At 37.7% G+C, this 24,074-nt stretch overlaps 1 protein-coding gene across 3 annotated transcripts in view; it reads left to right on the top strand.

Moving 5' to 3' along the window:
• SLC45A4 (solute carrier family 45 member 4) overlaps positions 1-24,074 on the top strand; it is a 124,094-nt gene that overhangs the window by 37,787 nt on the left and 62,233 nt on the right. For 2 of the 3 annotated variants that reach the window (XM_027844756.1, XM_027844774.1), the window contains exons 2-3: positions 18,028-18,134; positions 21,903-22,534. In XM_027844756.1, coding sequence (XP_027700557.1) covers positions 22,291-22,534 — 244 coding nt within the window. In that variant the 5' untranslated portion in view covers positions 18,028-18,134; positions 21,903-22,290. The remainder of the gene's footprint in view (positions 1-18,027; positions 18,135-21,902; positions 22,535-24,074) is intronic. The other variant, XM_027844766.1, reaches the window with a different exon arrangement.

A 24,074-nucleotide genomic window follows, 5' to 3' on the forward strand; every position in this document is an offset into this window, starting at 1 on the left:
ACATCTTGGGGTCAACATTTAGTAATAACTTTCAGAGTGTTTTTCAGAAGATTTGTATCAATTCATTGCTTAACCAGGGGTAAATTAGGATCACAAGAGGTAGTGAAGACTAGAGGAGCCATCAAGTTCATTCTTCTTCTTCCCCCGCCCCCATTTTACAGATGAGGAAACCAAGGCATAACAAAATTATTAAGTGATTTACCCAAGGTTACACAGGTAGGAAGTGGTAGACAAGTTAGCCTAACTGGCCTACTTACCTCTTTACTTTACACAGTATTTCATCTGTTCCTGTCATTCATCCTATCTCCCAACTCTTTGCTTCTACACCTTCTGGACTTCTCATAGAATCCCTGTCTTCCTTTCAGGACTCAGCTCAGATAATACTTCTTAAATTAGGCCTGAATTTAGCCTTCTAGGCAATCTCCACCCATCCACCCCATTTACTTAGTATTCATTCATTTATATATATACTGTATCCCTCATGTAAAATGTAGGTTTCTTAAGACAAAGACTGGGTCATATTTCATATTCATAGTAGTAGGCCATGTAGTAGGGCCCTGTAGTAGGCCCTTGATAAATGCTTGTTGAATTGACTACCAAAGAAGTATAAGATGTTAGAATTAGAAAAGGCCCTAGAGATTCTATTAAGAGAGATTCTCAAACTTTTTGGTCTTAGGACTATTTTACATTCTTAAAAATAATTGAGTATTTCCAGAGATTTTTTTATGTGAGTCATATTTATCAACATTTACTGTATCAGAATTTAAAACATTTTAGTTGTTGTTCAGTTATCTCTGACTGTTTATGACACCGTGACCATAGCATGCCAGGCCTTTCTATGTTCCACTCTCTCTTGAAGTCTGTCCCAAATTCATGTTTGTTGTTTCCCTGACATTGAATATCCATCTTATCCTCTACTGTTCCTTTCTCCTTTTGCCTTCAGTTTTTCCCAATGTTAGGAGCTTCTCCAATGAGTCCTGTCTTCTCATTATGTGGTTAAAGCATTTAAACTTCATCTTCAGTATTTGACCTTCCAGTGAATAGTCTGAATTAATTTCAGTATTGACTGATTTGATCTCCTTGCTGTCCAAGTGACTTTCAAGAGTCTTCTCCAGCACCATGATTCCAAAGCATCAATTCTGCAGCTCTCAGCTTTCCTTATAGATCAACTCTCACAGCCATATGTTGCTACTGGAAAAACCATAGCTTTGACTATATGGACCTTTGTCAGCAAAGTGATGTCTCTGCTTTTTCATGTGCCATCCCGATTTGCCATAGCTTTCCTTTCAAGGAGTAGGTGTCTTTTAATTTTATTGCTGTAGTTGCCATTTGCGGTAATCTTGGAGCACAAGAATATAAAATCTGATACTACTTTCATTTCTTCTCCCTCTGCCACGAAGTGAGAGGGCCAGTTGTCAAGACATTAAGTTTTTGGTGTTTTTTTATTTTTGTTTTTTTATGTTAAGCTTCAAGCCAACTTTTATACTCTCCTCTTTCACCCTCATCAAGAGGCTTCTTAATTCCTCTTCACTTTCTACCATGAGTGGTATCATCTGTCTGTCTAACCTAAGTATTGCTTAGCATATTCTCACCCTCATGGTCTCCTTTTTCAACATTGAAGGACCCAGAAATGCCATTAATATGTTAGGCATGTGACTTTGGCTAAGTTACATTTCCTTTCTGGATTTCTCTGTAAAATGAGGTCATTCACTGCTAGCTTTAGTGTGTCTCATGTGCTTAACATCATGTGTTAATAGTATCTACCTCTAACCTTTGACAATTCAATGATTTATCCAAAAGACTGGTCACTAAAAGAAGGAATATGGCAAGGTATTGCTACCAAGGCATAATCCATCTTGTAGACAGGAGAGAGTGGACCTGTGCAAAGCCACAGCATGACTTTGAAGATTGAGGGGGAGGGGGTAAATGTTGGGAGAGGTGTGAGGTCCTACAGATTGGTCTTAAGTTCTGAGCTCCAATTCTGTATCTTAATAATATAAGTAATATAATCTTAATAATATAAGTAATATGACCTCAGTGTCTACCTCTATAAAATCAGAGGAGTGAACTAGATCTGTAAGGCTTGTTTCATTTCTAGGATTCTAGGATTCTGTTTCACTTAGCTGCAAATGGCTGTCAGGGATACCCTGAAGTTCCTCATTCTAAAAGGGGAAGGTTGGTAGTGTCTAGGTGAGCTTAATGTTCCTGACTAAATCAGATCCCTACTTGTGGTGCTTTAAGCCATAGTAAGCAGCTTTTAGGGAATCCTAATGCTTGAATTTAATTTTTCCTTATGAAGATATGCTAATAGTTTCAGTCCAATATTTTCTCACAATATGTCTGTCTTAGTTACTTTCTTTCTGTTACCCAGTGTACTAGCTACTGAAAACACATAAGCTTATTTCAAATGCTACCTTGGAGAACCACAGGCACTTTGAGAGAGACTGGCATCTTATGTTTGTAAGGTATGAAATGAAAAGGAATTTCTATTTATTTCCTAAGCCACCAGATCTTGATGTAATTTCCCAAATGTTTCCTTGAGTACAGTAGTAATGTTTGTATACGTGACTATGGAATTGTTCGAGCTTTATTTAAAAATGGAGTGCTTTATTCAATGAAGTATTTTTTTTCTGAGAAGTTTCATATTTAATTTTAAATGAAAAAGTTTTAAATCTTTAAGCAAGAAAAAATGGTCATTTTTGTTGTACTTTTATAGCAGTGATGGTATAATGGAGCATTATGGCATTAGCTTATGAGACCGAAGATAAATTGTGCCACCTAGTAATGAACCTTATGACCTTGGAGTAAAGTCTCTAAGATCACTTCTAGTTCTAATAGTCTTTGAAGGCCTTGGGTGAGTCTGTACTCCAGCTTCCTAATCTCATTTCATGATGCTTAGAAATGCTTTCCTTGACACAACCTTGTTGTCAGAAAGATAGTGAAAGTGTTATTTTCCTCATTTGGACTTTGTTCAGTAGAAGTCCATTGAAAGTTCTTGACCAGAGGAGTGATTTGGTGAAAAAAAAACAACTATTTTAGAAAAATGAAACTGCCTGGTATTCAGAATAGTTTAGAGAAGAGAGACTATAAAGAAAGTACCTAGTTAGGATGCTAGTGAAATACAAAAGGGGAGTAGGGTTGGGGGGGAAGAGGGGAAGAATCTAGTGAGAAAGGACCAGATTGAGATGGAATGAAAAGGTAGAAGAGATGTTAAGAAGGAAAAAATAACTAGATGTGTTGCCTGGATATGAGGACAAATCCAAAGCTAACTCTGTAGTTAGTAACTATAAAACCTATCATTTTGTGTGTAAACTTATCCAAAACTGGTAAAGGGTGATAAATTCTTCCAATTAATGTGATTCAAGAAAACCTTGAAAAGAAGTTGATGGAGCCATTTTGTGCATTCAGTCAAAAACCACTTATTGAGTGCTTATTGTGTGCCAGGCACTGTGCTAAAGAACTGGGGATACAAAGAAAGATATACAGGAGCTCAGGATCTGGAGGGGTAAATAAGACTTGTAAATAACTAGGTAGAGGGGCAGCTAGGTGGTGCAGTGGATAGAGCACCAGCCCTGAAGTCAAGAGGACCTGAGTTCAAATCCAGCCTCAGACCAAACACTTAACACTTACTGGTGCGTGACCCTGGTCAAGTCGCTTAACCCCAATTACCTAAAAAAAGAAAATTTAAAAATAAAATAACTAGGTAGGACAAAATATATAAAGAGTAATTGGAAGTAATCTTAGCCAGGATTTTATATTTGATCTGCAAGGTAACAGAGAGTGAGAGATGGAGTCTTTGGAGGAGAGATGTGGAGAGATGAGGCAGGTAGAACAATTAAAATGATTACAGTACAGTAGATGGTGATGTAAACACTGTTAGCTGTGAGGGAAGGGAACATATGGGAGAGATATTGTGAAAGGTACAAATCATAAATTTTTTTTTTTAGGCAGTTGTGGTTAAGTGACTTGCCCAGGGTCACACAGCTAGTAAGTGTTAATTGTTTGGTCTGAGGTCAGATTAGAACTCAGGTCCTCCTGACTTCAGGTCCTTCCTGACTGTGCCACCTAGCTGCCCCCAAATCATAATATTTAACAATAGATTAGGTATGTGGAATGAATGAGGAGTCAGGGATGTCACTGAGGTTGCAAGCTTTGGTAACTAGAACAGTAGAGCCCTGGACAGTAATAGGGAAATTCTTCAGAAGGGATAATTTGGGAGAAAAAGGAGTTTTGTTTTAAACATATTGAGTTTGAGATACCTACAGGGTGTCAGATTTGACGTGTCTAAAAGGCAGCTCATAATGCTGGACTGGAATTCAGAAGAAAGAAGGTTTATATAAATTGGGGAATCATCAGTAAAGATCATCATTCAACTCATAGGAGTTGATCACCAAGTGAAAAAATATGGAGGGAAAAAAGAGGAGGCTCCAGGATAGAGCTTTAGGAAACAGATATGGTTAGTAAACATGATACAGATGAAGAAACCAGCAAGAGACTAAGGAAAATAGGCTCATAGGAGGAGAAGTAGGAGACAGTAGCATCACAAACCTAGAGGGGCTAGATATACAGGAGGAGACAGTGATCAACGGTAGCATATGCTACAGAGAAGTAAAGAAAAGAAGAAGATTGAGAAAAGGTCAATAGGTTTTTTTTGTTTTGTTTTGTTTTTGTGTTTTTTTTTTGTTTTGTTTTGTTTTGTAAAGAGATACGGGCTCATTTTGGAAAACGAATTTTCAGTTGAATGATGATATCAGGAGCCAGATTGCAGAGGGTTTAGAACAGAATAAGAAGAGGATTGTAGAGAACTTTTGTCAAAGACTTTATTTGTGAAAGGAATGAGAGATACAGGGGATTATAGGATCAAGTGAGGACTTTTTAAAGGGACTTGGATAAATTTTTAATGGGGGAAACTTGGGGAGGGTTTGTAGGCAATAGAGAAGGAACTAACAGATATGGAGAGATTAAAGATAAGAGCCAGTGGGGGTTGTACTGGGAATAATCTTCGGGAAATAGATGGGAGGTAATGGGTTTTATGATGCAGTATTATATAGCTCCTGTTTCAACTCCTGAATACTAGAATTCCCATCTCTTACCCCCTCTCCCCCCAAAAAATATAATAGAAGAAAAGCCTGGCCTGTAATTAGTTTCCCTTTAACAAGCCTTCCTTTTTGATTTGGTATAGTGGAAAGTGTGCTAGACTTGTAACCTGGGTTCAGATTCTAATGGTTAATAGCTGTGTGACTGTGGGAAAGTCACTTAAATTTTTTAGTTGAGCTTCAGGGGAGGGAGTCAAAAAGACACAAGTAGACAGACCAACCCTTCAAAGAACTTTCATTCTAATTGGTAGAATGAAGACATTTCTTTGCCATAAGGATAGTTTAAAAATTATATTCTTACATTCGTTCATTATTGAACATGTACGTTATGGGCAAGTAGCTTAATCCCAGCTGCTTCACAAAAAAAAAAAATGAATGAATGAATGAATCACAAGTATTTATTATGGGGCAGCTAGGTGGCACAGTGGATAGAGCTCCAGCCTTGGAGTCAGGAGGACCTGAGTTCAAATGCGACCTCAGACACTTGACATTTACTAGCTGTGTGACCCTGGGAAAGTCACTTAACCCTGATTGCCTCACCAAAAAGCATGGGGGGGGGGAAGTCAGCCTATTGAAGGAGTCTCTCTTGTTAAACAGTCCTTTCATCTAACTCCATTCCTCACACACATGTTGTGCCCTTATCAGTCATTTATTAAGTGCTTTGTATGTTCTATGAACGTTGCCTATGCTAAGATACATAGAAAAATGATATATGCCCTGCTTTCGGTGTGCTTATATTCAGGGTATTGAGGTTGGGGGGGTAGGGAAGAGACACATGTAACATCTATATATAAAATTAATGCAAAGTAGGTTTTTGAAGGGAAGACACTAATGGTTGCGAGGGAATTAGGAAAGGTTTCTTGTAAGCAGTGGCACTTGAGCTAAGTCTTCTGGGAAACCAGGCATTGTAGGAAATAAAGGGTAAAGGGAATATATTCTAGACATGGGGAGACAGCCATTACAAAGACAGCAGAGATGGAGCATACTCAATGCAGAAAGAATGGTGGGTGGACCAATATGTATGGATTACCGAATGTTAAGAGAGGAGTAATATGTAAGAATATTGGAAAAGTAGTAAAAGGTCAGGTTCTGAAGAACTTGAAATGTTAAATAAAGGATTTTATTTTTTTATCTTCCAAGTAATAATATGGACTCATTGGAGTTTGAGTTAGGAATACGGTGTGATCAGACCTGCGCTTTAGAAAAATCACTTCAGCAGCTGTGTGGAGAATTGATTGGAAATTAGGAGGCTCTTGCAGCAGTCCAGGTGATTAAGTAGTAAGGGCCAGAATTTGGGTCGTGGTTGTGTGAATGTAGAGCAGAAGTTCTCAAACATTTTCATCTTAGGAAGCCTTAAGAGTTAAAACTATTAGCCGTCACCCCCCCCCCCAATTACTGTATTAGAAATTAAAATATTAGTATTATGAAAACTTTCATATTAATTTCAGTTCAATAAACCTATCCAATTGATTGTATATATGGGATGAGTGAGGAGTCTAGGTGAAATTGAGGATGCAAACTTGCATCCTCAGTGGATTGGTGGGATGGTGCCCTTGACACAGTGATAAGGAGATTTGAAAGAAGTAAACATAATGAATTCAGCATTGGACATGTTGACTTTGAGATAGATATTGGGTATACACTTAGAAATGTTCAGTAGGCAGTTGATGATGGGAGTACTGAAGTTCAAGAGAGATTAGGGCTGAATGTATAGATCTGGGGTAAAAGTTATTCCTGATTTTGAAAGTGGGGGCCAAAACTGGAATTTAGAGAACATGCACCAAGCCTTGGGGAATGCTTCCACAGTTAGGGAGTAACAGGGAGAAGAGGAACTGTTATAAGAATTTTCTGGCATGCATGTACATTGCAGTTTATTTATCCACTTAAGTGAGTGACACACTCCATCAGTAGGTGATGGACATAAGTGTCTCACAATCTCTCTCTCTCTCTCTCTCACTCTCTGTCTCTCTTCTCTTGAATAAATAAATAAATGAAGTTAGTTACATTCTCTCAAATCTACTTTAGACAGAAACTTCAGAGGAAACAAAGGAGTAGCTCAAGTTAGGGTATTCTGGAGAGTGTAATTATGTAGAAAAGTAAAGAGTGCTTAAAAAAAGCAGGTGATATTGAACTGTGTGAATAATAGAAGTAAACTCAAGAAGAGAATCAGGACAGGAAAAGGCTACTTTGAATTTGGACAGTTTGTATTTATAGTAAGACTCCTTAATCCTACAGAGTAAGGCTGACTGACTACATCTCCCCTTCAGGGTATATTAGGGGCAATCTGGAGGAGATACGGGGGCATCTATGTGGTATAGTGGTGAGAGTGTCAGGCCTGGAGTCAGGAGGACTCACCTTCCTTAGGTTCCTTCACCTAAAATCAGGAAAGAATAGGAACAACAGAAATGGAAATAACAGTGCCGTACAATAACATGTGGCCCTGCTGATGAGAGAGGTCTAGGGCCTCAGACCCACTGCAGGCGTATTCTTTGTCTCGTAGAAACTTAAAGATAACTAGAAGAAGGTGAGGAACACACATTTTTTTAGTCAATTAGTGCCTTTAGAATGCATTCTCTAGTTCTTGTGGTAACTGTCCAGAATCAATTCTGTCTGTACACACTCCAGATCAGGACACTTCCATTGCATATCATAATGCCTTTATTGTCTCCCACCCCGTAACCCCATTACTTATGTGTACTTAGTATTTTACCTGTTTCTCTCCCATTAGAATGTGATCTTTTTGAAGATTGAGAATGCTTTTAACTTTTATTTTATTCTCTAATACTGCACTATTTATTAACTGCTTAGTAAATGGTAGTTGATTGATTCAGCGTGCTTGAATGTGTTGTTTTCAGTAAGAATAAATGTCAGCTATTTGTTTTCTTAATTTTAACAACTTCATGGCAATATTTTTGTACCTTAACCACAGCTCTATCTCTTTTTTTTCCTCCCCCTTTCTTCACTGGCTCCTGGACCTTAGAATTTTCTTAGACCAGATGATACTGAGAAAATTAAGGTGATTCTTTGAGCCAGCCGTAAAAGTTTAATGACTCAGCAATGTAACATGGCAATCAAAAACCCCCTCAAATTTCTTTTTATTATTTTGTGTTCCCTGGGGTTAGGGTAGTGCTTCATTCATAAGTGCTTAAGGGGCCGCTTGGTGGCACAGTGGATAAAGTAACAGCCCTTGAGTCAGGAGGACCTGAGTTCAAATGTGTCCTCAGACACTTGACATTTACTAGCTCTGTGACCTTGGGCAAGTCACTTTGCCCCATTGCCTAGCAAAAAAACAAAAACAAAACATAGTAAGTGCTTAATTAAATGCTTTTTTAATTGAACTTGAACTAGGCTCCGTTAAGAGAAAAAAAATGCCTGCAATGAAGATGATAGCCCTAGACTATTCTGTCCTTGTTAGACCACATCAGCAATATTATGGTCAGTTCTGGATGCCATATTTTAGTAAAGACAGGCAAACTGAAGCATGTCCAGAGCAGGGAAACCGGAATGGGAAATGGGATTCGTGGCCACAATATTTGAGCATTAGTGGAAGGAACTTGGGGAATTCAGCCTGGAGAAGACAGACATAGGTGGGGGAATAATAACAGCCTTCAGTTTTCGAAGACCTATCACATCAAAGTGAATAATCTTTCTTGTTTTACCTGGTCTTAGAGGTAGAAGGAGTAGGTAGAAATTTCAGTTCCATGTAAGAAAAAGATATGGAATAATTAGAATTATTCAAAAGTGAAATGGCGTTCACTGAAAGGTAGTGGATCTCCTGTGGCTAGAGGTCCTCAAGTGAAAGTTTGCAAGACCTGGAGGTGGAGACTGGAAGGAATTTTTTGTTCAAGTACTCTTCTGTGAACTGATCCTTTGAGGGCCCTTCCAGCTCTTGAGATTCTGTTATTTTTTCTGTCCAGATTGCTTTGAGAAATTGTGCTTTCTAGCAACCTTACAGAAAAGAACTTTATGTACCTTCAGGTATCTTTCATTTACTGTTCTTAACTCCATTATTTTAGTTACTGGTATGCAAATTGCGACAAGGTTATTCAACCAGTTATCTGATTAAGTTGGAACCATTTTGTGTATCCTATTGTAGCTGACCTACTTATTGACATCACAGGCTAATATGTAGTTTCTGTTCAGGAAGTGAAGATGGACTTACATCTCAATCAGAATTTCAAACTAAGGAATTTTAGAAATCATCTAATCTTAACTTGTTGCTTTTTACACGTATCATGATTGCTCTGTCCCCCATCTCTCAGTGAATGGCCTATTTGCATTTTACCCACTTCAGTGTTCTCGTATACCTTGAGAGAACTGGGGAAGAGGGGTCCTTTGCCATCAACTGAAGCTTCTGCCTGATGTTTTCACCCAATTTTTAGGGTGTCAGTGATTAGCACCCTAATTCCATTTAAATCATTTGCATTGGATTAATTTTTGCAAAAGGATTTTTAAGTCAACAACCAGTGTACTATATATCAGGCATTGTGCTAAGCCCTGGTGATACGAAGGATGGCAAAAGACAAGTCTACTCTTCAAAGGTTTACTGTTTAATGAAGTTAACATATGCAACTATGTACAAACAAGATATATGTGGAATCAATTGTGGATAGTCTCTAGAGGGAAGGCATTAACATTTAGGGATATTGGGAAAGGCTTCCTGTAGAAAGTGAGATTTTAGCTGGGATTTGAAGGAAGCCAGGGAAGCGAAGTGGCAGAGATGAGAAGGGAGAGCATTCCATGAATGGGGGAAAATGCCTGGAATCAGGAAATGAGTGTCAGAAGTAATGAGTAGCTGCAGGGAGGTCAGTATCAGTGAATTTCAAAAGTACATGGAGGGGAGAGTAAGGAGTAAGAAAAAGAAAAGATAGGGGAAGACAGGTTATGAAGGGCTGTAAAAGACAAAGAATTTTATATTTGATCCTGGAGGTAAGAGAGCCACTTGAGTTTGGAAAGAGGGGTCACATGGAAAGACCATTATGTATTCCTGGAGGAAGGAAGGAGAATATTCTGGAGCTGAGAATTCTGGAGCCCAGAATCTTGTTTGGGCGATTAATGGATTAAATGGTAGTAGGAGAGCCTGGAAATGGCAGTGGGGAGCAAAGAGTATTTCAACTCCTCCACCCTGGGAATATGAGTGAAAATTCTGAGAACAGTGGAAGGCCAAGTCTCAGTGAGTGCAAGAAGATGGACAGAACATTAAAGGAAAAGGTTTAACATGAAAGTAGTTTGTTTATTGTTCTTTGTTTTTTTGCTTTTTGGTGAGGCAATTGGGGTTAAGTGACTTGCCCGGGGTTAAGTGACTTGCCCAGGGTCACACAGCTAGTAAGTGTCAAGTGTCTGAGGCCGGATTTGAACTCAGGTCCTCCTGACTTAAAGGCTGGAGCTCCATCCACTGCACCACCTCACTGCCCCAGTAATTTGTTACCTATGGAGCAAGCATTCCAGAGAACATAACAGATGGGTATTAACTATTATTGTGGGAATGTGTTCCCATTGTGTCCCGAGACCATATCTCTGATGTTATAAAGGTATTAATGGGGAAAATAGAAATGCTTTGCAACTAATTTGGGGTGCTACCATTAGGATACCTATAACTGAAACATTTTGAAAAAGAATTATGAAAGTATAATAATGCTTCAGCCCTAAATCCAGTGATTCTAATTAAGGATAACGGCTAAATGTGCATTTAGTGTATCCTCTAAGGCTGAAATGTAACAGAGTTTGGATCAGTTCTCTGCTGCTTATATTAATTTTGACCTTAACAGTTAATACCAAGAAAAGAGGTTTTCCACCAGCCAGTACCACACCATCTATACATGGAACCTTTGGTTATACAGGAAATGGAGAAATTTTGAATACTGTGGATAAGTTCACTTACCTTGGCAGTATATTTTCCGAGGATGTACACATAGACACACATTGCCAGAACTAGCTCAGTGTTTGGGAGGCTCCCAAGCAAAGTGTGGCAGAGAAGAGGTATTAGATTGCCTACCAGACTGAAGGTCTTCAGAGCCATTGTGCTGACCTCATTATTGTAGCCTGTGAAAACGTGACAATATACCAGTGCAGGAAACTCAGTCACTTCCATTTGAATGGTCTTAGACAGGGGATAGGGAACTTTCAGCCTCTTGGTCATCAAGTATGGCCCTTTGACTAAGTCCAAACTTCACAGAACAATTCCTTTTATTCTGGCTTCAGGCTTCAGGCCTAGAAAGATTCTGAAGATTACCTGGCCAGATAAGGTAGCAGACACTGAGGTCCTTTCTTGAGTTGAACTGCCAAACATTCAAACTCTTACTTCAGAAAGCACAACTCTCATGGGTTGTGTTGTTCGAATGCCAAGCATAGGTTTGCCTAAGAACCTGTTTTACAAACAGCTCACATAAGGCAAGTACTCGCGTGGGGGTTAGAAGAAAAGACACAAGGACCCTCTCCAGGCCTCGCCGAGGAACTTTGGAATTGATTGTGAGAGATGGGAGGCACTGGCACAGGACCGCCCAGCATGGCATACCCACATCAAAGATGGCGCCTGATCTGTGGTAGAGCCTTCTGAGCTCACGCTGGTCTGATCATTTACAGTTGGGCACACTATACTGTACTTTGACCCCAACATAGTGATGTCATTTTGGTCTTCTTTGAGACCAGCTAACCCACCGCCTAAACATGGGAAGGGCCTTAGGTAGCTTTCATAGACTCAGTACTCTTGCACTTTCTTGAATTTGTGCATTTCTTCACTTTGGTCCTCAGGCTTGGAATGTCCTCCTTGTCCTTTTACCATTTAAAGCATATATTTAAATGCTAATTCTTCTAGGATGTCTTTCCTCAATTCATTTCCATACTATCACTAACCTTGCCTAGTCTTTTCCTTCCTGTATCTCATAGTGTTTTCCCCTGTAGTGCACTTGTAGCACTTTTATGTAGTAGTTATTTATAGATTTATAATATCCCCTTACCAGAATCCATTTTAAGATAATAATAGTTGTATTGTCTTAAGTCTCATATTTTTCCCCAGTGTCAAGTACACAAATAATAAATTCAAATAAAAATCAGATTTCTTTAGGCAAGCCATAATCAAGTCATTTCACCTCTCCAGGCCTCATTTCTCTCCAAAAAATGACAGGGTTGTTATAGATTTGGGATACTTAACTGAAGATCTCCAGAGGTATATGTGTGTATGTAGAGGTTTGTGAACTTTTATGGGAGAACAAATTACATTTTCACTAGGTTCTAATTGAATTTTACTAGCCTCCTAATTTCTTTTAATAATGAATGTAGGCACCAAACATTCTGAGAAGGCTTCACTAGACTGCCGGAAAGGGTTGGTCTTCAGCTTAGGGTTTTAATCCCAAAGATGAAGGTAAAGTTGGCATTATATGTAGTGTTCTATACTTTTATTCTTTTCACCTCCACAAAGATATGTACAGAGAGGTGCATTTTCCTACCTTTTAGGGGGGAACCAAGCTTGAACATTATAAATATACAACATTTGACAGCATCTGAATTTTTACAGATGAGGAAAAATTCTCCTCAGTAAATAACTGCCAAATAGATATTCAAAAAACAGATTTGATCATATTAAAATCTTCAGTAGCTTCAATATTGCCTCTAAAATAAAATATGAAGTCCTTAGTCTGGAATTTAAAGACCTCCACAATGAGGCTTAAGCTAATCTTTTCAGGCTTATTTAATGTTACTCCCCTTCCTGCCACTCTATGCCAGTTAGCTTACCCTCCTAATCATTTTCTTTATACACTATTCCATCTTCTGTCTTCCATTTCCCACTTCCCATCTAGGTGATCTTTGCTGCATATACTATTTTCTTATCTCTGCATCTGGTTTTTTTTTTAGAACCCCACTAATGTGCCAGTGGTTTCAAAAGTGAGGGTTAGACCCCTTGGCCATGGCCTGATCCCAAAGTGTGTAATCATTGAATTGGGTCAGGTGGGAAGATGGATCCATCACACCCTATCCCAATAAGGCTGGGCACTCTCCTTAAAATGGAGGTTCTGGGAAGAGCCAACTTATTAGAGGAAGGGACTGTAAACAAAGAATGAACTTCTAGGGTGAGAAGTTTACTGTAGCATGATGGAAAAAGTCAAGAGAGTGATGAATGGAGCTCAGAGAAAAATGAAGACCATTCATGGAGTCTGTCTGGAAAAAATATGGGACTCATATTAAGATAACTTAAACTGATCATAAAAAATTTTCAGCAAGCTTTTCCACATAACAAATTGAAGGAAGTCACATGTTTTGGCATTAGTTACCATGAAATTAGAAACAGGACAATAGAGGAAGTTGTTGATTTGAACAATTGTAGTTTCACTTGTCTGAGTGCATCTGAGAATCATAACAATTATTGTCACTGTTCAAACAATCATCGGAACAAGCTCCAAAGTTAGATTGCTTTTTTTCTTGTTTGGGGAAATCTGTGTTTCCAAGTTTTGCTGATCTGAAGTAGAATTTGGAAGAGTTGGTTACAGGATTACGTGTTACAGGGAATTTTAAATATAAGAAAAACTGATTCCAAAAATATTGGCACAGTTGTGGAAGAGAAACTTGTTCTTTCATGCTTTCAACATTGTTAAGGTTTTAATATAGTTGACCAAGAATTTGGGAGTGTATGTGGGTGGGCGGTATTATCTGTTCAGCAGTCAGTTGAACACTATGGTCTGATTTGTTTGAGGAGCATTTTCCCTTTACCACAATTTGCATATTGTGGAAAGAGTTATGGTTTCCTTCTTGTACAATAAAAAAAAATTTTTTTAAATACTTCTTTTAAAATACAAAGCTTTTACTTGGTGGTGGACTGAAGTATAGGCTGTCCCTCACTTGCCTATCCTAATGTTCGAAAAGCCCAGTGGTGTAATGTAATAAAAAGAACGATGACTTGGATTCAAAGTCATAGCATAGTAGGATTTAGAGACAGAAGTAACTTTAGCCAACTCCCTCATTTTACAGAGGAGACTGAAACTCAAAGTGAGTGACTTGCCAGTACAAATCTGTTACAGTTCAGATGTTGGCAATTAGTTGTTGCATCTGTGAGCAAGTCCCTTACTTTCTTTGTGCCTCACTTTACTTTTTCTGTAAAGCTGCTTTCGCTTCACTATTATGCTTGCCACTTTCTCCCTGTTCTTTCTCTCCCACTACTGGTCACAACTGGGATAAAATTACTGAGCTTTTAGAGAATCGTCTGTGTGTTTCTGGAGGTAGAAAGAGAAGAAATTGTAAAAAAAGATTGAAATGCAGTATAGACCTAAGTTGTCTGTCCTGTCCAGTCCATTGACTGGAATACATATATATTTTTATGAATGATGCCCCCTGTTCATACTCCCTCCCAGTCAGACTTCTCCCCAGGTATTTAAATTTTGCCACAAGTTTTATACTTTTTTTTTTTTGATAATTTCTTCAGTATTTCACAGGGAAAATACTGTTAATACTGATGTTCAATTGGATTCTTTTAATCAACACAAATCTGCCTTTTCTACCTTCTCTCCCACCCTCACTCCCAATTGAGAACAAAAGAAAAACAAAGCAGCTGTGAAACACAACAGATTTCCACGTTGGTTATGTCCAAAAACATATGTCTTATTCTGTACTCCAAGTTCTTCACCACTCAGGAAGGGAGAGGGTAGCATATTTCATCATTAATCCTTTGCGATTGTAGTTGATTGTTACACTGAACAGAATGCTTAATTCTTACAAAGTTGTTTGTATTTGCCATATTGTTGTCTTAGTATAATTTGTTCTCCTGGTTCTGCTTGCTTCACTCTGCATAAGTTCATATAAGTCTTCTCAGGTTTCTCTGAAACCAACATATTTTTTACATCTTTGTATAGAGTAATATTTTTCCAAGGGCTAATCCCTCCCTTAGCCTATTCTCTCTGGTTTCCCCTTTCCCTTTTTCCTCCTATTTCCCTGTTGAGGGAAATATATTTCTGTATCCTTTGTGAGTATGTGTGTATATATATTATGAATATATGTACATACATATATATGTACACTTATATGTATTCTCTCATTTGCCCAATTTACCTGAGAGAGAGGTTCAAATTTTGCTGGATTAGTTATTCTTGACTATAAACCTCTATCCTTTGCCTTCTAAAATTTCATGTTTCAAGTTTTCCACTCTTTAGGTAATCCTGATTATGGCTCCTTTGTATCTGAATTCTTTCTTTTTGGCTATTTGACCTGAGAGAGCACCATCTTTTGGCTGTAATTTTCCTGGGAGTTTTCATCTGGAGGTTTTTGTTTTTGTTTTTGTTTTTGTTTTTGAGGGTGCAACTGGTGTATTCTTTCTGTTTTATCTTTGCCCTGTGATTCTAAGTGATTTGGGCAGTTTACTTATTTCTTGAAATATGATGTTTGTGCTCTTATTTTGCTTATGGCATTCAGGTAGTCCAGTGATTCTTGAATCTTGATTTAATTTTCAGGTTACTTGGTTTTGCTATGAAATACCTTAAATTTTCTTTTTATTTAGTCTTTTGACTGTCTTTTACTTTTTTTCTTGTCTCACAAGAGTTCATTGACTTGTTTGTTCCATTCTAACTTTAAGGGAACTTGTTGCTTGGACAGAATTTTGTACCTCTTGTGCCAAGCCATTCTCTTTCCAATTATTTCTTCTATACTTATTTCTTTTTCAATTTTTTCCTGTAGTGCTTTCATTCTAAGAATTCTACTTGAATTTTTACCCAAGCCATGTTTTTCTTTGAGATTTTGCTGTAGTTGTTGCAGAATCATTCTCTTCCATTGAGTTTGTGTCTTAAGTGTCTTTGTCACTCTTAAAGCTTTTTAATGGGATTTTTATTTGTTCATTCTTTTAGCCTACTTTGTGACTTTAGGCTTGATGTTCATAGCACTAGACTGTGCACTTCTAGAAGGAATTTCTAGATTGGTCCTGTTGCTGCTTTCTTAGAGTATTGATTGTTGTGCTATTCCAGGATCTCAGGGAAAGCTTAGGCTAGGAGTCATCATTCTTTTAGTGCTTCCACATTAGTATGATATAGTGGCAAAATCTGATCACCATTCCTCCAGGCCTGAACTCTGCAAATTCTGTACCTCAGTCTGGGGCTGAGCAGCAATAGACTACTGTTGCTGAACTAAGCCAGTAGCAGCTAGCTGGGACTCTATGAGCAATAGAATTGCAGGCTCCCCTTTTGGTCTGGTTTCCTGCCCTGATTATTGCTCTGTGGGCTTCAGTCTAGGCTAGAAGCTGGAATTGAGAACCCTTTCTGCTCCTGATATCCAAGCCACACAGCTTCTGTTTGCTTCTGAACTTGTTCTTTCTATTTATGGAACCCAGGACCCCTGTTATTCCTGAGTGCTTGTCCTATTCTAAGTCCTCCCTAGATAAGTGACCTGTCACTGTGTAGTGAGTGATAAAGCTGCCAAATGGAGCTTATTATTATGGGTCTGAGTTCTACTTTTGCCCTGGTGTATAGCCTCTCCCTAAGTGTTAGTATGGTTCTCATGGCCACTCTTGGCCAGGCTCTATCCCTTTTGTTTGCACATAGACCTCTCTGTCTATCTCCTTATGCCACCCTGGGCAGGAAAAATTACTATGACTTTTTCTCGGATTTCCCCATCGGAATTGAGTCTGGTGCGTTTTCTAGATCTATTTGGAGGAGTCTTGTGAGTTGGTGATACTGCTTCTTGCTACTCTACCATCTTGGCTCTGCCTCCCTCTTTTTTTTTTCTCCCCAGAGGTGGTGTATTTCTTTTTTATAACAATTTTTATTGGGAGAGGAATAGATAATTTGGAACATGGACCACTTAAGGAAGTAGGGTTGTCTAGTGGGAATCTTAAGGTAACATGGGTACTGGAGTGGAGGTAATGACTATGGAGAAGTATCTCCCTTGATTTAAAAAAAAAGAAACTGGAGAAATTCAACAAACTTCTCATTTAAAAGCTCCTCCATTTCCCAGCTCTGCAGTTCTCAAAGGGTATGCCATAATTTTCAGCTAAGTATGCCTTGAAAACCTGTGTCCTTACCCCAGTTCCATTTTTTCCCTACCTATATTTTCCACTTTGCTATCTAGAGAATCAAAATAGCAGCCTCTGTATGGGGGGGCGGGGAAGCTATCTCTTCTGTTGCTCGTCCTGGGAAAGTAAAGAGGGTATAACGAAGATGGAGAGGTAGGGGAAGGGAAGGAAAGGTGAAAGAATCCCAAGGCAAAAATTTGACTGCCTTCTTAGATGTAACATTCTCAACTTTCCATTTATTTTAATGTATGAGAATTACTGTTCTCTGGACTGTTAAACTTATTTGTAATCACTGTCCATGAAACATTCATACATGAGTCAATGAAGCATTTATTAAATGTCTTGTTTTGTGTCAGCCACTGTGGGAAGTGATCGGGGTGCAAAGAGAAACAAGGAAACTGTCCCTACCCATAAGGAATTTGTTCTATGGAGGAAATATATACAAATAAATAGATGAAAATACGTGTGTAGTCAATACAGTGTGCCAGTCATACATTTATAGAAATCCTAGGGCTTTACAGAAATGAAATTGAGAATCATTGTTAGATAGAAGCAATAATTTGCCAAATAGAGTCTTTTTGATATGTTGGGGGGGGCGCTGTAGGGTGCCCCATATAAAATAAGGAACAGTTTAGGTATTGTAAACTGAATTAGTGTGGTATCTTTAAAGGAAGCAGCAAAATGCTTAACTGGGTTGAAAGTTATTTGTCTTCAAAGACATAGTTTAGGAAAGTTACCTAAGCTTTTTTTGAAAAAGCTTTACCTACACTTCTTGGAAACCATGCTGAGCTGCTTTTGTTCTATTGGTAAATATTGTCTCTCCTCAATTTGTAATATTACACATGATTAAACCACATACAGTTGCCTAGTTTTTGGTGAATTAGTATGTATATTTATTAATTTTTAAGCCAAAGATGCTAACAAGGTTTGTCATTTTCACCAATATAGATGACAGTGAAGTTACCTGTGTAAAAACTATTTACTGTGCCTCCACGTTTGCACTACTTGAGGAAGGGAAGCCAGCTGTTTTAATGCCCAGACTGCTTGAATGACAGGTAAACAAAAACCAAATTCATCCCATTTCATAAGTGCTTAACTAATAATACTGCTGGGGGAACCTGGGTATAATTTCCAAAGGAAGGTCACCTTTTTAGGGAGGAGACTGGCTTTGTCTTATTCCAGTCAGCTTCTACTTAACTCTCTTATTTACTGTGCAAACTAGCCCAGCAATCTAGCTGTAGCCCTGTTCTGTTCCTGCAGGGGGCTCTGTCCCTAGAAGCTGAGCTATATACTACCATGGAACCAAGACTGCCCTGTAGTAAAGGACACATTGTCTAATGTCCAACATTGTTAGAGCTGTGTCCCAATTTTTTATTGAAGTTCACTTGCCTTAGAAGAGCTCAGATCACCCAAGTGGTAAATGCTATAAAATAAAGTGTGAGAAATTTTATATATTCCTCGATAAAATGTATTTGATGATCATGTAGCACTTTACATTTCTATAATATTTTATTGAAGAAAATGTCAATCTTTGAAATCTGAAAAATGATGTGAAAAAGGAACAAATTGAAGTAAAAATGAAATATAAAATATATTTTAACATTTTCTTCAAAATTCTGAAACTTTCATGTTAGTAGGATTAATAATACCAAATTTATATCTAAAAGTTCTGTCATTGTGTCTAATACGATTGGAAAGCACAGGTTCTGAAAGATTTTTTATTTTTGTGCCCGTATCTTCTGCCTGTTTTTTACACCAAGCTATTACTAAATAGACTTTTCTTAACCATATGCTTATAAATAAGACCCTGTAAAGTGTTTATATATAATACCTGGTTCTCTGAATTCACATGTAATTGGAAAATTAGACGTGTAGCTAAGAACTAAAAATTTTAGTAAATCAGCAATATGAAATGTTAAGGATGTTGACAGAAGAGACCTTAAATGGGAGCTTGGTTGTTACTATATAAATCTTTTTACGACTTAAATATCTAGTGCTTTCTGTAAAATAAATCAACTGACTATAAAAGATCCTTGACTAGGAGTAGCACTGAGGTATCTTGCCAAATCAACATCATCTTTGTGCAGCTAATCTTCTCTTACAGGGAACTTAATAAACTAGTACGTCTTTTTCAGCTCTACATCAGAATCAGAATGCAGATGGTCATATAATGATAAAGAAATGTAAATTGTGTCACATATAAGGGAAGTTTCATTAAGAAATCTTTTTGAAAAATATAACATCTAAACTAGTTGTTAATCATTATAAAGCTGTTCATTAAGGAACACTGAGAGACTTTTCATATTCTATAACATGCACGGGTTAGGGAACTTTAAAAAACAAACACAATCCTATTCCTCCCGATTTCATAGCCAGTGTCATAACTGTGTATTTATAATTAGGGAGTGTTGCCTGCTTTTCATCTTCTAAAGAAATTAAGCTGGTCATCAGGAACCTCCAGCAGCTCAGTGGCTCAGTTTTCAGTAGATGGGGAAGAAGAAGATAGAACCTTCTTTGAACTATTTATTTGTTCATTAAATCCCCATGATCTCTTAGAAAACTAATTATTTTGTAGTTCAGACAAGACTACAGTTGATCTGTTTATCAGTGCAAATATGGGTCATTTTATTTGGAGGATGGATGTGATGGCTTTTTTCCTAATAATGAGCAGATTTTCTTTTATCCTTGTGAATTTCAAATTAATGTTGAATTCACTTGAGAATATGATTTACAGATAAATTCATAAGTTTTACTTTAAGGTATGAATGGTTCAAGAATTGTGGGTGTGAGAAGAGTAGGAAATCTTAATTTTGTTTGAGATATGTAAATGGAAGTCTGGCTTAAAAATTTTGTTGTTGTTCAATCAGTTTTTTCAGTCTTGTCCAAAACTTTTAGTGGACCCCATTTGGGGTTTTCTTGGCAAAGCTGCTGAAGTAGTTTGCGATTTCCTTCTCCAGTCTATTTTACAGATGAGGAACTGAGGCAGACAGGGTTAAGTGACTTGCCCAGGACCATTTGAGGCCAGATTTGAACTCAGGAAGAGGTCTTCGTGACTCTAGCACTCTATCTATTTTGCCACCTAGCTGCCTGGCTTAAAAAAATACATATTAGATATTTTGAAATATAGGGAAAGTGATAAGACTTGTATAAAATTTGGGAGACATAATAGGATCAAGAATGTCTCAGGAATGGTTGAGCTAAATAAGAAAAAGTAAGCTTAAATTAAACTTCATTCTGGTATAAAGGGTCCTTTTAGTACAGCGATTCCTAACCCAAAAAAGTTCTGAGTACTTTATGGCCTTCTCTAGGAATTTGTAGTTTAGTGGTGTGTTTATTCTAACTGAATGAAGCTTTAACTGAGTTAGAGGATATGACTGAAACAAATTTGTTTACATTATATTTAAGTGTTTACAGAGTTCTTCATAGAAACCCTGTGAATTAGGTGGTATGTATGACATCTTGAGGCATCTTGCATTTCTATGACTAGTATGGTAGAATCTCAGTTAAATGGAATAGATGTGAATGTGAGTTTTGCTTAGAAATTTTTTTTTGTTTTGCTGAAGGGGGAAAAACTTTTGACACTCTTTTCTTCCTAAGCTTGTAGTAATAATCATTTAATTTTCCTTTGAGCCAGAGTTTTGTCATTCTTAAAGACTGTTATCATCACTATATGGTTATCATTGTATGTGTGTGTGTCTGTATTAACCACAGGCCATGCCTCAAAGGCTTTTCATAGGTTCAGAGCTGGAAGAGGTTGTAGAAAGAAAGGTAAGTAACTTGTTTAAGGGCACACAGGTAGTAAGTAGCACAGCCTGAGATGTACACCCAGGTCTTCTGACTACAAATCCAGTGACCTGAGAAGGAGAGAGGCTTTAGGCTATCTTGGGTATATGTGAGAATACATTATCTTCTTGTTAGGAGGGAGATTTGCTTCTTCCTCTTAAATGCTGACTAAGTTGGGGGTTAACGTTTGGAGGAAGAGAGTTTTAGTTAGTTCCCATTCACTTAATCGAGGTTTAATTCTTACTGGAAGGTTTTTTTTTAATAAAGCTTATTTCCACAAAGTATAGAATGATAGGCCATTAAAGTGACATTTTTGTATTTTGAGATTGGCATAGCAGAGAACTTACCTACTGGCCACTTGAGTAGGCGTCAGGACTTGGTTTTATCTGCACCATACTTCCATGGAAGACCTAAAGAATTTTTTTCCTCCAATGTTGATAGGCATTGAAAGGATCTATTGTCTACTTAAATTAGATGAATATGTTTGTATGGTATAATACTTGTTTGGGGGGGCGGAGTTTGAAGGAACCCTTGCCCTCAGCAGGTTATTTCTCTTCTCCCATACTTCCTTTTTGTTTTCCATTTTCCTTCATTCATTATTTCCAGTGTAAGATCTCTGAATTTAAAGTGGGAAAAGGCCCCTAGAGATCCAACCCATCCTTAATATTTTGAGGAATCTGAGGCCCAGAGAAGTGAAGTGACTTGCCCTGGTCACATAAATCCCGTATTTTGGTTTGTTTTTTTGTTTTTTGTTTTTGTTTTGCCACCGTGCCATGCTCTCTTTGTGTTAAGAAATGGGTGTACTTCTTGTAAACGTTTGTCGTCCTCTACATATAGATTCAGCATGAGTTCTTGAGGCCAGAGAATATTCACCGGATAGCTTTTTAAGTACCTTTCTATGGACAATTTAGCCAGGTGGCAACTGGGGAAAAGAGAGGTTTCTTGAAAAAACAGTCCATTGAAGAGACACATAGGCCATTCTAGCTATTGCCTTTCTCACTGACTGTTTTGTTTTGGTTACTTTTTTCTCTTTTTTGCAGATTAATCAGTCACTCGATGGGGATTAACAGTGGACCGCCTTTTTGTGATACCTTTCCACCTGTCTGTAGCAAGAAAAATAATTTCAGCACCTCTTCAATAATAATGATGAAACTGGTATTAACTGAATGGCAATTATGGATTTTTAACTCTAATTCACAGTAAACCAGCAAGCCATATGTTTAAAGCCCTACCAAATATCGTTCTCTTTTGCTGCATGTCTCAGACATAGGTGAGAAGTTCTGAGATACCCATTTGTACAAAGAGGAATGTGTTAACCTGCATGAGGAACACGACAGAAGCTCAAAGAGAAGACACCTTAATTTATCATTAAAGATATATGATAGTATTATTTATATAGATAGAATACAGATATATATTTTGGTGGTAATGAAAATGGCTCCTCAGAATGCCGACTCGGAGTCTATACAAGTTGAAGAGCTTGCTGCACCAGCCCCAGACCTTCAGAAATCTGAAAATAAAGAGAGTGAGAACCACGATGAGACAGTTAGTGAAGGATCCATAGACCGCATACCAGTTCGCCTTTGGGTGATGCATGGGGCAGTAATGTTTGGCAGGGAATTCTGTTATGCCATGGAAACGGCTTGGGTCACACCAATATTGTTGCAAATTGGTAAGTGTTGTCTACCCGTGTGTATAATTATAAACGTGATGTAAATGAAATTTAAATAATGATTTTACTAGGTGAGTCACAAATCTTGTAATTTATTCTGCTCATTTAAGAAGTGGCAAAAGGCATGGTCATTGGTGTTAAGTCTAAAATACCATAAATCAAAGTCCTTGCATTGTATCACTTAGGCTTATCTGTGCTAAATACCCTCCTTTACCCATTCTCTTGTATTTTAAACTATGGGCAGGTCACTGGACCTGACCTTCACCCTGCACTCATTCTGTAGTGTGACTCATAGAGGCATGGAAAGTGATGGAAAGTGGTAGTTAGGCTATAGTCATAGGACTTCAGAACTGTATGATTATTTAAATGTGATTGACATCAGGAAGCTATCAGAAGTTTCCTTAATCGTGGTGTAGTTAAGTTGGATTTAGTAATGTGAATTGGAATGCTGCATCAAGGAAAAATGTCTATACATTTTTCCACAATAAATCGGCTTTCAAAGCATTTGTCTGCACATAAACAGACTCATTTGGTCCTTACAACATCTCTGCAAAATAGTCACATTTCTGTAGGGCTGTAATGTTTGCAAAGTGCAGGTGTGGCAAATGTTTCAACTTGCATATCTTACATATGTGGAAACTGATGTTTAGAGTACTGAAATGAACTAGAAAAATAGAGCCACAATGGCCAGGTAGATTATGATATATACAGGCTTAGTAGCTTGAAAAATATAATGTAATTTAATTCATTTACTATCCCCATTTTACTCCCAGAGAATGACTTAAGTTCCAGAAAGAATCTGGCTTACTATTTTAATTTTTCCCTCACCCATATATAAGGCTAGTATTTGAGGGCTAGTTTCTTTTTTCTTTTTTTTTTTTTTTACCCTTTTTCCCCACACTTAATTTTCTCACACAATTTTTCCAATTAATAGTATTTTATTTTTTCCAATTACATGTAAAGATAGTTTTCAACATTCACTTTTATAAGATTCTGAGTTCCAGTTTTTTTCTCCTTCCTTTGTCTTGTCCCTCTCCAAGATGGCACACAATCTGATAGAAGTCATACATGTACAATCATATTAAACATATTTCCACATTAGTCATCTTGTGAAAGAAGAATAAGAACAAAAGGGGAAAACCACAAGAAGAAAATAAAAAGAGAAATTAGCATGCTTCGATCTGCATTCAGGCTCCATAGTAGAGTGGTGTATCACTGGAATAGGTTAGGTACACAAGACAACAGTAGTCAGTGACTACAGTAATGTACTGTTTGATGAGCCCAAAGACACCAGCTTCTGGGACTCACTATTTGACAAAAACTGCTGGGAAAACTGAAAAATAGTATGGCAGAAACTAGGCATAGAACAACATCTCACACCCTATACCACAATAAGGTCGAAATGGGTACATGATTTAGATGTAAAGGGTGATACTATAAGCAGATGAGGAGAGCACAGAATAGTTTACCTGTCAGATCTATGGAGAAAGGGATAAATTTTTTTTAATTTTTTTTATTAATTTATTTTGATTTATCAACA

The sequence above is a fragment of the Vombatus ursinus genome, unplaced genomic scaffold (genome assembly GCF_900497805.2).
Source record: "Vombatus ursinus unplaced genomic scaffold, bare-nosed wombat genome assembly UNPS02005236.1, whole genome shotgun sequence".
NCBI classification, from domain to species: domain Eukaryota; kingdom Metazoa; phylum Chordata; class Mammalia; order Diprotodontia; family Vombatidae; genus Vombatus; species Vombatus ursinus.